The sequence below is a fragment of the Ammospiza nelsoni genome, chromosome 16 (assembly GCF_027579445.1).
Source record: "Ammospiza nelsoni isolate bAmmNel1 chromosome 16, bAmmNel1.pri, whole genome shotgun sequence".
Lineage (NCBI taxonomy): Eukaryota > Metazoa > Chordata > Aves > Passeriformes > Passerellidae > Ammospiza > Ammospiza nelsoni.
Genome location: NC_080648.1, coordinates 7,815,291 through 7,829,725, shown reverse-complemented (window position 1 = coordinate 7,829,725; position 14,435 = coordinate 7,815,291). Strand labels below are relative to the sequence as shown.

The window sequence follows — 14,435 nt, the reverse complement described above, 5'->3', positions numbered from 1 at the left end:
CCGGCCATTATTTTTAAAGTCAGAATTATTAAGATGTAGATTTGCTTTTGCCATTGACTCCAAAAACATATTCCAAGATATGTTACAGTGCTTAGGGAATATGAAGCCCAAAGATAAAAGCACTCTTCAGCTTCAATAATGCAGAATCAAATGCCATGCAATTAATTTACCAGCACATTCTACCCAACCAACTCTTCAATTACTAGCTGTCATCTCTTACACTGATAAGGTAAAATTGCTAACTCACAAATGAGGTCAAGTGAATCAGTCACTGCTTGTCAGTCTGAAAAAAGGGAAATTCTCATCTTGTAGGTAGAATCCTTCTGTTATTTTGGATGCCCCATCCTGCTCCAGCTGCCTTTGGTGGGTGCAAGCTTGATGCAGATTCTGGCCACACATTCATTCCCATTCAAGCCTTTGGGTACTTTTTAGGTGTAAAGAATTACATGAGCTGCCTCCATGTAGTCAATTAACTCCCACCCAACTGCTCCAAGTGGGAGCTGCCAGATTCCAGACCCCACAAAATGACAGCAGAATTTTACTATGGAATTAGGATTAAAAATATTTATGTGTAGCTCGATTCTGGAAAGAACATAAATAACAGCACAAAGCCCCTCAATGGCATGTGTAGATGCTGCTGAATGATTTGTATAACACACCACACTGCTTGGGCTTGGAGAGCCCACAGTACTTTGCTTTTGCCTTGCTCCAAACTCAACTCTTGAGTGCAAGGACTATTCAGAAATAACCAAAGCCAAAACCAAAAAATAAACTAATTGTGATTTAAACTCGCTTTCTCCTAGGCAGCCTCAGAAGTGTTTGCTAGGCCCATTTCACAGCAAGCACAGTGTGATGGGGCATGACCAAAATGGAGCTGTAGCCAGGCTGAGGATGAGAGGATCACTGAAGCCACTCTGAGGAGGATTTACAGAGGCCCAGACAACATCACACTATGAAAAATTGAAAAGTTTGGGGCTCATCTTTCTGTACAGTAGCTAGAAGTGAGAAAAAGCATTGGGATTCTTCCATGCTCATGAAATTCCACTTCTCACTCCACTTCTTTACCTAAGCAGGAAATATATGAGAGAAATATTTTCATGCCATGGAAGACCAACCTTAATCCAGCCCCTCAGCAGCTATTTACCTATTTTTTAAAAATCAGTTATACTTCCTATAGATAAATTCCATTAAGATAGTTGCGGGTTTCTACAGATAATTAAAGAGAATTAAATATTCAAACTACTGCTCAAAAACATTATTCTGACAAAACCATGAGGCAACAGAAAGTGCAAGGCTGCCATGCACTGTATTTGTTTTACATCAGATGCTTACACCAGAGCAGAGGTTGTGTACGAGTGGACACGGGAACCAGCGAGGTCGGTGGTGGTGGCTGAAGATGGCTCTCGACTGAACCAGTACGATCTGCTGGGACAAACTGTGGACTCTGGCATTGTGCAGTCCAGCACAGGTCTGTGACAGATACCTTGGAAGGGTGATATTTAACTGTCGAGATGTAATTCAGAGCAGATCTTTGTAAAAAATACAAAGACGTAAGAGTGAGGGGTAAATTGTAATATATGTACTTCGGATTAGGAAAACATGACTCTGAAAAGATAATACATCCTGGGATTATTTTCCTACTTCAACTGGTGGCAAAAATATTTGAACAATTAAAAAGCTTCCTACAGTGTCAGATCTAGCCAGAAAAACCAATAATTTATGTAATAAAGAAGCACTCCTCATGTTCTTCTCATATTATTTACTTACTATATAGGCTGATAAAAATAGTATAACAATATGAATCCTCAAAGATGGCATTTCTGGGGGCAGTGAAGTTACTAAAAGCAAGTACATAGTTTTTCAAGGAAGTATTTAGAGAATGAAAAAAAACTGTCATCAAACTCAGAACCATCCGAGACACGATTTCGATGAAAAGAGCACGATGTTTTCTTCCAAAACATCCAAACATGATTTCCTTTAATCCTGGCACAGCCTTAACTCCAGAAATTTAATGAGATACAGAAATACAGCTGACATTTACAGTATGACACACCTGAAACCTTGAAGCTGGCTACAGCCCCTTGTTTTTTTAACTTTGCAGTGCTTGTTTCAAGATGTAAATTTTTTAAGGTTTATTTTCTAATAATTTGGACAATCTAGATGCAGTAAGGATCTGAGCACTGGCATGAACTAGAAGTCTGTCAACCAGCTTGACTGGTCAGTGGACCAAAAGCAATTTATCTAAGAAGAAATACCTTTATTTTTAACTTCCTTGGGTAAGAAAAGATGAGATAAGAGAATATAAGATGTATAAGCTGCAACTTGTGAAAGCCCAGCAAACAGACACCGTGAATATAGTCAATATCTTGCTCAAGAGCTATTTGAAATTTTAGATTGTAGGGAATTTTATGACTGTGTTGCAATGCTTTCAAAACAGAACCCCAGAGGAATTGGAAAGTTATGAGAGTGATCAGCAGCTGTCACAAATGTGGTGATGCTATTCAATTAAAGGAAGGCAGAAAAGATGGGAAGCCAAAGCTGCAGTGAATAACTGGAGTGCTTTCATGCCCTGCAGTCAGCTCCATCAATCTTATCAAATATCTACTATCCTCTAATGAGTGGTGCCCAATGAGTGCAGTCCACTGGTGCTGTGGAAACTTCAGAACAAGGTTTTGCCTTGTAACTGAGGTGCAGAGCATCATTGCAGGCCTCTGCTTTGCCCAGTTCACTCCCTCAGCATTGCCTTTATCTGACTCCCAGCTCAGACCTGCTGCAGTGCTTCACAGATGAGAGTAATCCCTGTCTTTTTAATTGCCTTTATGCTTTGGATCTTGTTCTCATTTCCCAGAGGTTAAAAATACTTTGATAATTTAGGCAGCTAAATAAAGCATCAGAGTACAGTGGTGTGTTCACTCTGTATTCTTAGCTTGCCATCTACAATCAGTGAATTAATTCTGACACACCGTTGTGCACATTCTATATCTGATTGCATTAAAATAGTTTCCCACGTCATATTTTAAGTAGATAAAATTAAATTGTTGGCTCTCCTAGCCAAGACTGGCACCTTTTGTAAGATCATAATCTCTGGTACAGAGGAGAAGGAGTTTGTTTCAGTGAAAGCTAAAGAAAAGCGAGCAAAACTTAAGTAATAATTCCCACTATACTACAACCATTCCTATTTTTAAAATTAAAAAAATCCTTTTGTATCCTTTGCTTTACCATTCAATTTAAAATTTATTCTCTTTCCCCCTTTGCTGCTGTCTTTTCTATTGAAAGAGTATTGTCATATCTTATGAATAAGCTTTCCTTGGGGTTAGAAATTGAGCAAGATTGCTCAAATGAATGTTCTTCTGGACTCTGCATTACAGAAATGGGCATTTGACATGCTCTGTGCATAAGCAGTCAATGTCTAGACATAGTTTTTCAATCAAGTTTAAGCTTTTCCTGTACAAGAGCAGTTTTCTCCTTCCATCTGCCTACATTTTAAAATAGAACTACAGTAATTTCACATGTCATCTCTAATCTAGACAGAAGTTTCCACTCAGTTATGTGTCTACTTGTTTCATTCCTAAGACATTCATTGCATAATAAGAAGAATCAGTCTACTAAAAAAACAAATATATAAAAAATAAAAACAATAGGATTTTCAGACTTTGGAGAATATACAGTTTGTCAAAATCCATTTTAAATTATATAAATAATGATCTGAAAATGAGCAATATTTGCTCTGCTGGCAAGAAAGGTTTATGGAATGACATGAGTATATTAGAGTATTAGATATATTTATATTTAATATTGCAAGTATAAGTAAAATTTGTTTATATATTAAAAAAAATTAATTTTCCTTGCATTTAGAGCACCTAGACCATACAACTTTTTAGCTCCAAAAGCATTAGGGCTAATGAAAATATTGTGTGCTATTCTTGTAGTAATCATTTATTTCAGGAGAGAAAAATAATTTACTAAGGTCCTAAATTAGCAGAGCAGAGACACTTTAGAGTACATAAGGCACCAACAGTGGTCATGTAAACACCATCACATCAGCAATTACATCTTAAGCTTGGCCCAACAGAAACATTTTTTGGAGGTTGTCTTGATTTAGTCTTTAGGTTGTGTTTGCATGGTTATGCTGTGGTGTCTTTTCATCCTCTAATGGAATAAGACTTTCTACAAGAGCTTTAAACAGCCACCAGTTAATGCAGACTTTCATTCACTACTCAGCAGAGCAAATATGCAAATTTGACTAGCATTTCCCAGAACAGTCTAATATTGTATTCTTAAGGAAAAATTTAAAAACCGACCAGGTTTATTCAGTGTTTTCTTCAGAGCTGAACCATTTTGATTTGAGGATTTCTATTTTATAGTAGGGGTGAATGGAATGAAAAATACTTTCTACAAAGAGCTCTGATGGGTATATTTATAAAAGCTTTAATGTTCTTTTTTTCTTGGTTTTAGGGGAATATGTTGTTATGACTACACATTTTCATTTGAAGAGGAAGATTGGTTACTTTGTCATCCAGACTTATCTGCCATGCATCATGACGGTGATATTGTCACAGGTGTCCTTCTGGCTTAACAGAGAATCTGTCCCAGCAAGAACTGTGTTTGGTAAGCAAGACCTGTAAACCTCCTGGCAACCATGAGGCAATTGGGTTTCAGAAATGTTATTGTAAATGTAGTTATTGTAACATGGTACTGGAGAACAGTGTGAGCCTGGGCAAGTTGCAGCACACAAGAGCTAACAAATTTCATTGTGAAGATATAGGTCCAAAGCTTTTAAACTGATTTGGAACTGACTGTAAAAAGAGACCTGAAAATACCTCAAGCCATCCATTACCATTTTAATATTCCAAAACAATGAGATTATGAATAAAACATCTCTGACAATGGCAATAATGTTAATCATGGGATTATCAAAAAGGCTTTAATCAATGGGTATCTGCCATTTGATATCTTTAGGCCCTCAGAAAATTATTTTTTTTTCCTTAATCCTTTTTACAGGCTACTGTTAGATGAGCAACAATTTATTGTGTTACAGCAGTGAATATATGCACTCAAGGAATGCAGTTAGCAGACAATCTAAAGACCCTCCAGTTTATACAGCTGCTCCCTAGAGTTTAAGCACTGCTTGGAAATGCTTATCTTAAAACTTTGGTGATATTAACCCAAATCAAGAACGTATTAAAAAAAAAAAAAAAAGGCAATGAATTTTCGTTTAGGAAAGCTAGAGCCTGAGATTTCTGCTCTGTGACCTAGTCCTTGGTGATCTCCAGATGGGACTGCTGAACACCTTTGGCAGGAGGTGGAAGCATCCCCAGCCAAGCTGGCTTTGACACTCGTTTTGCTGCCTCAGGGCACTGCAAGGACAGGATGCTTTGGGCCCTCTGGCTTTGCCAAAGAGAATTAACCCATTTATTCTGAATGTGGCAAAGCCGGAGAGTCGCTGTGGAGAATTGCAGCCTCTGAAGCTTGAGTTGAGCAAGAGCTATTTTTATGGATCTTTTCTTGCACCATTCACAGCTGTGCTTTAGTTTCTCAATTTCTCTGGAAATCAATCACAACTTGCATACCCTTAGACCTCATGAACCAAGCAGTGACTTTCTGTTGATAGACAGATGTGCATTTGCAGAACAGTGGTTTAGACTACAGTATAATCAAATTTGATTTACATAATATTGTTTAGAAGAGCAACTAAAATTAATTCTGAATTTTTAACATCATCTTTGCTGAGAACTACTCTACTAAGGAGTTTTATAGTCAAATCCATTTAAATTGTAACTATTTTACCTCTTTTTGCCCATACCATTTTAAAAGAAATGTCTGATCATCAGTTTGAAATGCTGTACTTCACAGTCATTAGATGGAGAACAGAATTTCCTAGTCTCAGTGGATAAGATACAATACTGCACAGTTTTCAAACTGCTATCTTCACAGGCTCAAGAACCCACAAATTTCTCAGTTTTCATTTTAGAAGACAGTTATTTAGTAAATACTCTTGTGTTTGCTCCATCATTATATATCAAGATAGCTTTTTCATTTCAAAATGACAGTGAAACAAAGCTTCAGAACATCTTGCATGAATGCATATACACACAGAAGGACAACATTGATCTTTTAGCCCACTCAGTACTACAGATAATAGAAGTTATAAATCTTTTCTCTGCTACTATGTAAGAGAAACATAAGGTCACTAACAATAAGTCAAAGAGCACATTTGGTTGCATCTCAAGAAAGAGAAATTGCTTCCTCATTAGGCACTAATAATTCAAGCTCTTCACACTACCACGTAAATATGTTGTTCATTAAGTGACCTATTTTAGAACACTGTTCATTTCCACTAACACTCAGTGCAGCAAAGATGAACTTGCCAGACACATTGGAGACATGACAGTGCAGTTGTCAAGGTAACTTGTGGACATGTGATTTGATGTAAATGCCTTGCGTGCGCTCCGAGATCCGTTTTGCCAAGCAGCTGCAAGCAGAGTGAATTCAGTGCACTCCTGCTTTCTCTCTGGGGCCAGGTGAGAGGAAAGGTTCAGCAGTGAGAAGCTCTGATATCAGAAATGCAAATTATGCTGTCACTCTTACATAAAATCTTTGCTATGTTCAGGGTGTCAGTGAATAAAGGGACAGAAATCTTTAAAACTGTCAATTCAAAAAAATGAAATAACACATGAATTTTGGTGCCCTTGAATATATTTTTGAAGTATAATATCCTAAATAAGCTGAAACAAGGTTTTTTTTTGTTTTCTAAGTATCTCAGAACCGCTGCAAGAAAGACCTAAAGATGTTAAATTGATATATCTGTAGTATAATTTGCAGCGCATGAATAAAGAACTGCAATGAAATCCCTCAAATATCAGGAAGAGTAAAGTAGTTCATAAATTATTATTTGCATTCCACCTTTAAAAATAGTATTCTATTATAACAACATCAAAGAATAAAAGCATAAAAAATGTTTTGAAAATCCTGCAACTTTCACAGAACTCAAAACCTGATACCCTCATTTAGAAACTGACCTCAGGCGGGGAAGTTTGTAAGAACCAGGGGTGTAGAAAAGGCTTTACCACCTACAGCAGCTGGGGAATGAAGCACAAACATATCCTGAAGACCCAAACTCTGCTTTGCAGGAGTGACAACAGTGCTGACCATGACCACCCTGAGCATCAGTGCCAGGAACTCCCTGCCCAAGGTGGCCTATGCCACGGCCATGGACTGGTTCATCGCCGTCTGCTACGCCTTCGTCTTCTCGGCGCTCATCGAGTTCGCCACCGTCAACTACTTCACCAAGAGGGGCTACGCCTGGGACGGCAAGAGCGTGGTGCCAGAAAAGGTAACCCTGCCCCACAGCCACCCCAAAAGGTCACACACACTCTGCCACACCGGGTCACCCTATGGGAGGGGCTTAACACATTAAAAAATTGTTATTATGTACAACAGTCATTGCTCCAAGCGTTTGCTGCTGTGTCCACGCACAGCGTTTCTATGCCATGATTACTTAGACATTTAATACCTAAATACTACTGACATACCGGGTGATAGCTAATGCTATTAATAATGAAATGTTCTACTGAGATTTTGACTTCGGGAATTGAGCAGAAAAAAAAATCAACATGTATTATTTTAAGGGAAGGCAATTACGTTTTTCTGTTTGAACAAGAGAAAGTGTGGATGTCTCAGCGTAAATGTAAGAAAAAAAATTTGTAGCTGCAGTTTTTGATAGTTCCCAAGGTATAGTGGTCCCCAGCACAACATTCAGAAGCGCTGCTCTATCATCATGACCAAATAAATCATCACAGGAATTATTTTTTCCTTTCTTAGCTATGGGAAAAATGTGTTTATTTAGAAGGACGAATTGAGAGCTATGCTGTGAGTGTGCAATCCTGATCTGTACCTCCATGAATACACCAGAGAAACTCCCAGTGATTATTTAGGTCTGGGATCAGATCTGGTCCATAAACCACAGGTGCATCAAGAAATGGTTGAGGACATGTAGGGGATGAAAGAATTTTGCTGTTTCCTATGAATTACCATATCAGCCGCTTCTGTGAGCAAACTCATTCAGTTGGGTTAAATAAACACAGACTAGAGATCCCACAGAACAGGTATTTGGATGAGCAGATGTAACTCACTGGTATGCAATGATATATTTTTAAATCAGGATTATATACATGTTATTTATGTATATTAGTTCTATAAGTCAGTAAAAAAACCTCCAAATTATATTAGAGCATTTATACCATGGCAACTACTACAAGAGTATTGTAGAACAAATGAATGAAGTATCAATACAGTAATGAGCTGCAGAACTGCTGCTGAATGTTGAGTTATCAGTTATTGATGATACTTTCACTGAAAATAATTTTTTTGATTCCTTCTGTGTTTTCATTTGTTATAAAATTAACTGACAGAACTGTGTCCTTAAATATTAAATATTGCCTTACTAATTTATCCTCTCTTGTAATGTAGTTACTATAATGAGCTGTTTCATTTGTTACCAAGAAAATTACATTCTAAAAAAAACCCTACACAATACCAACCACAACAACCATAGTTTAAAACATTGGAAGATTTATGGCTTTGTGCTTGTTAGCAGGTAAGGGGCTTTATGTGTCACTTGCTGGTACCTGTGAGTTTTCTGCAGTGAGGAAAAGAGAGCAAGGCAAGCTCACAATGATCAGAGCATCACAGCTTAATCAAATTTAGAGCTCTAATTAGCTGTCATATTGCTTGTTCATGAAGTTGAATTTGACATGAAATATTAAGACCCTGGCTGGTGTCAGAGTTTTCTGTGGATCAGATTTCTAATGACATTTAAATCTATTGAAAGGGTTTCCTCTGAGACTTCAGTGAAGCTGCTCGTTGTCTGCTGGATTTATTGCTGCTCACCAGAGTATCTGAATGAGCAGCAAACAAGACTGCCTTTACACTCAGTAACCATGTTAGCAGCCTCCCTACCTGGGAGGGGAAAAAATGGACAGCCAAAAACAAAACAAACAAACAAACAAAAACCCTACAAACCCCAAAACAAACAAAAAAGCGAAACCAAAGGCAAAATAACAAAAAAAAAGAACAAAATAAACAACAAAATAAAACCTGACCTGTCTTTTTTTGTTGGAATATTTTTAACCTGTTTGCTCTGAAGATTTGAAGCTTTTTCTTGGCCTAAAGCTAAGAATTTTATTGCCATGAATTAAAGAACCTCTACATCAGAGTCATGAAGTGAATCCCTTTCCTTACTAAGTGCCATAATTTTAACATTTGAGCCTACATTCCCATCCAGCATAGGGCTCCAAAGCTGTTCCTCCACAAGCCTTGCCCCATCTGCCCTCAGGCTTCTGCAGCTTCATTTCCTCTTCCCATGTGTGCAGCAGGAGTCTGCTCACTCCCTGAAGTGTTCATCTCTTGAACAAGAATTTTTTAATCAAAACTCCATTATTAGAGGGTCAGAGTAGCCATTAACTTATGGTTCATCTGTCATTAAAGGTACTGTGACCACACAAAAGTATTGCCTCCCTGGGGCAGCTGCTTCTTGAAAACAGAGAATTGTGTTTGCTGTCTTGTGAAATGACATAACAGATCAAATTCCACTGATATTTTCTCTTCAACCATATCTTCCCCCATCTCAAGAGGATAAAGTGGATAACATTTGCCTTTTCTTTTTGTGGCAAATACTGCCTGAAGATTTTGCTAAGCTGTTGGAATTGGTTTTTGCTTTTTGTTTTGTTGGGTTTTTTCCTCATAATTGGAGGAATCCTTACGCCTTCTTAATGACCCACTACATCTCTCTTCTGTGATTATCCTGAAGAACAGGTTTTGTCTGCCAGAAAATGGACAGTTGAATTCTAACTGGTATGCTTGGACGTCAAAATTTAGTTACTTTTTACAAGTAGATCCCAAAAATAGAATACTAGAAAATATAAAGACCTAGGGACAAAATAAGTTTAAATAAGCTCAATAAGCCTCCCTCTCCTAAAAGATATTCAATATATTCTTGCTTTAGCAATATAAGTAGGTGGATGAAAAAGTCATACAGACATTAAAGTCTTTGCATATGGAATGTCATTTCAGCCATTATGATCCAATTTTAAGATTCAAAGAAGAACATTAAGTTCCTAATCCATAATTCATGTGCCTCTGGTGTAAACCATTAGTGAGCAGAATACTGACAGCTTTTCATCTTATTGAGTAAACCACTCCTTTAGTGCATGGTTACATGATAATTTAGTGTGTATTTTTGTGTATAAATTATGTTAAAACTCTTCATATCACAATATTTGCCTTAATGTTGGAAGGCTACATTAAGAATTTGGCATCTTCTAAGTTTTATCCTGATCAAGGGAAACAGATTGTGAGAATATTGAACTATGAGTGCTGTTTCACTGCTATTATCATTAAAGGTGATTTTGCCAGTGAGCCTAGCTATCAGGCCTCATTTTTAGCTATCACCTAATTTGGTTTATCTAATACAAGTAATAGAAATGGATGATTTTGTATTTATTGTCGCCTAAATATTCTGCATGAGTTATATATCCAGAACTAACTTCTCTCTTACAGCTTATTACACTTTGTGCTATGAATTGGATTAATTGCAAAATATTACACTGCTTTTTCATAGTTTCATCTGTTGAGAAGGTATTGAGAATGAAATATTTTCTTCTTTCTTCAGCCAAAGAAAGTGAAGGATCCTCTCATCAAGAAAAACAACACATACACAGCTACAGCTACGAGCTACACCCCTAATATTGCAAGGGACCCTGGGTTGGCAACCATTGCTAAAAGTGCAACAATCGAGCCCAAAGAAGTGAAGCCAGAAACAAAACCTGCAGAGCCCAAGAAAACTTTTAACAGCGTCAGTAAAATTGATCGGCTATCGAGAATAGCCTTCCCTCTGCTTTTTGGAATCTTTAATTTAGTCTACTGGGCCACCTATTTAAACAGGGAGCCCCAGCTAAAGGTTCAAACTCCACATCAATAACCTCATTTATTCAGATAGTTCTGTTTTGTCTTTTGCTCTGGGAATTGCTTCCCTTTTTCACATACAGTAATTCCCATTTGCTTCATTGCCTCTGTCTTAAAGAAAATAAAGGTTTCTTTAGTTAGCAAAAGGTAAAATATAACTGTATATTAAAAAAAAAAAAAACTGTGTGTGAGGGAGAGAATGTTATAAACTATATACTTTGGGAAAGTGATTTTGGAGATGGAAGAGTTGTAGAATAATGGGAGGGTGGAAAAAAAAGAAACCATTTGTAGCAAGCTTAGTACTGAATATCCCCAAAAGATAGTGTATATGTATATGAAAAAGATATTTTTATTCAGAAGATTGTAGGGATGGGGGAAATTCTCTTTATGACATTCCTGATGCACATCTTAGACTGTGTCATTTATTCTGCCACTGTTTATAATCTTTTCAAGGATGTAAAGCTTTCCATTTGCTGAATCCCATAAGATATGTTATTTTCCTAATCCCTTTTCTCTTCTCTGTTCCAAACTACCTGACTTATAATATTAAATAGTCTTTAATGAGAAAGGAAATCTACTCACTCTAGGTACAGTTTGTCACTGTATAGCACATAAGATCTAATGGTAACAAATGCTTTAATCTGCTCTCTTACTGCAAGCTCGTTCCAAGCATTAAGTTGTCACTAGACTAGATTTAAAACCAGTTGCACAACCAAGTGCAGATCCCAAATTTCTACTATCACCTGTGTAATCCAAACAATTCCTGGATGCTTTAAAGATAGCTTTTACTCATCACTATGTTTTAGAGAGTTAAAACAAAAAAACACAAACAACAAAATTTTTGCAAGCTCTAGATATGTTGAATGTATTCTTTTATAAAATGATACATTAAAAGAAGCTTTAGACTGAGATTTATGAATAGCAGAAAGATAAAATATAGTATTTAAATAATATCTGTAAATATGCAGCATGAGATTGTACATTTTTTTACTTTTTTAAAGTTGTGTTCTTAAAACATTGTGTAGGATTCACCTCTTAGCTCTTAATATGTTGTTAAATGCTCAATAAAACATATTTAGAGCCTGAATTAAAGGAAAAAAATTAAATCAACAGTACTGGAAAGCTTACAAAAATAAATAAGCAGAAAGTGCTTGGAATTTATTCCATTTGTAAAGTGGTTAAGTGTACAGCAGCTTGCAATTTGACAATGTCATCCAATGTATACTATTAGATTAATGACTGGTCTGCTCAGGTCATGCATAAACACTAAAGTATGGGATTATATTTGGTAGGTAAAAATGGTGAAATATTTGTTAAGACAGAAATTCATCTGTATATTACTGCTATATTTGCTGAAACATAACTGTTACAATAAGCGATGTAATATATGTAGCATTAAATAAAAAGAAGTCATACATAAAAGAATGTACAGGAAAATAGATTTTATTGAGTAAACTTACTACATTTCATTTTTACTGTAGCAATATATTTGTAGGAACAATATGTAAGGGCTTTAAATACAAGATGTCCATTTTGCAGGTATTGTGCTCCCTTTAAAAAAATTCTAGTCAGTATTATTACTGCTAACTCTTAGAAATAAACTTTCAGATAAAGTTTTTTCAAAGAGACTGGAAGAATGGTGGATATTTGCAAGAATCAATTTAAAAAGGTAATTTATGCCATTGAATGGATTTTGGAACAGTGCTACATGAGCCTCTAGAGAAACAGCCACTGAGAGTCAAGTTTAATAGGCAGTGATTTCTAAACTCTTAATAAATTAAAAAGTTGACATTCTCTATCTACAAAAGGAAATATTTAATGTTTGATTTAGAGATTTATTTTTTTTAATAATTCTTCATTGTCTAACATTTAGTCCTGTCTGAACTTGATAAGTTATCTGATTGGATCTTATTTTAAAAGGGGATGTTTCATCTCTGGTATCATGTGTAGATATATGTATAGAAAAAAATAAACTATGGCTCTTTAACTTCTGTGTACTTGTTTATCTTGTTATTTTTGGCGTTAAACTAGTGTGTTCATTTAGGGCATTTTATCTTTCTAGCAATTCATTGCTACCTTTTGGTCTGCATTTTGCACATTAGATGTGAATATTACTTACCTAGTCTGCTTTTTGCTATGCAATGATTGCATTATATCACCTCTTAGTTAGTCTATGCCAATAGTATTATACTGTATAAACTTGACTGCACAGTTTATCAAAGACAAGGTATTCTCTATGTAGCTTTTTTACAATGCTTTGCTAAACCATGTAATAATAGTAAGTCTTCCTTGAAAATAATGATACACTCTTATAGAGGACAGTTTCTGTTTACTCCTGAGATAATTTTAAAAAGATGACATTGAATGTTTATTGCACCTCAGTGCAGTGATGTGGCAATAAAACCTAAATCTAATAGAGATTGTTTATGGCAGAAGCATGTATTGCTTTACAGAGTTTAGCAAAAGCTCTTTATTTTATGTCAGACTGTAATTCTATTATAATAATAAAGCTAAAAATGTTCAATAATGCAAGTGAATGTTTTACTTTGGTTTTCTTTAGTTACTGCCTTTTATGACACATTGCCTGATTAGCTGCTATTCATTCAAAGCCTTGGATTTGGTAATGAATGCAGTTTTAATAGATGTGCTTTTCTGTCCAGTGTTTTCCAGGGACAAATATAACAAGAATATTTCCCAAATCTGATTTGACATTCAGAAAAGATAGCTCACTCTGTACCATGTATATCCAGTAAGGCAATTAATTGCATCAGATGAACAATTGTTAAGGTTTTCTACCACAACATTGACTCATACAAGGTAGGAACAAAACAGAATGCATTTTCTCCCAGATAAAATGGCAGATAAACCAGAGATTGAGAGTAAAAGTATGACTATTTAAGCTAGATATTTAACAGGTTAAATAAACACACAGATCTAAGAAAGACTGTTAGAAAAGAATCTCAGGCTGTATAAAATAATACTTATTAAAATAGTTGGAGGAATGGCTTTCAAACAAGCTTGTGTATACCTTGGAAATTTTAGTTTTCAACTCCTCTTTCCCAAATAGAAAAAGGGAGAGATGAAAAGTCATTCCAGTGCATTCAGCCCCCAAACTGTCTTGGAAATGATCCTGGAAAGCAAGGCTTGTGGTCTTCATGCACAGACACACAGCTTTAGAGGGTCCCAAAGGCTGATTTAAGTGTATATTTTGCATAATAATATTCATAGTGTTCTCAAGCATGACTCCTAGAGAAGGCTTCTTCAAAATGGAAGGAAAGTCTGGAAGGACTCAGTTTCTATTAATTTATTATGCTTTCCTCTGTTTTGAATGAGGATAATGCAGTCTGAATCCCTGCTCCTTGCCTCCTACAAGTGACTCCAGGGAGATGAATCCCTATGAAAACCCACACGGGCTTTTCTGGAAGAGGATGGTAAAGAAAGTGTTTGAACACCCACCTCCTGTGTTCACATGC

The 14,435-nt window shown here is 36.2% G+C and overlaps 1 protein-coding gene across 2 annotated transcripts in view; it reads left to right on the top strand.

The window, feature by feature from the left end:
* Positions 1-13,494, top strand: part of GABRA1 (gamma-aminobutyric acid type A receptor subunit alpha1) — a 39,206-nt gene extending 25,712 nt beyond the window's left edge. For both annotated transcript variants that reach the window (XM_059483337.1, XM_059483338.1), the window contains exons 7-10: positions 1,325-1,468; positions 4,456-4,608; positions 7,131-7,333; positions 10,670-13,494. In XM_059483337.1, coding sequence (XP_059339320.1) covers positions 1,325-1,468; positions 4,456-4,608; positions 7,131-7,333; positions 10,670-10,978 — 809 coding nt within the window. In that variant the 3' untranslated portion in view covers positions 10,979-13,494. The remainder of the gene's footprint in view (positions 1-1,324; positions 1,469-4,455; positions 4,609-7,130; positions 7,334-10,669) is intronic.
* The last annotated feature ends 941 nt before the right edge of the window (positions 13,495-14,435 follow it).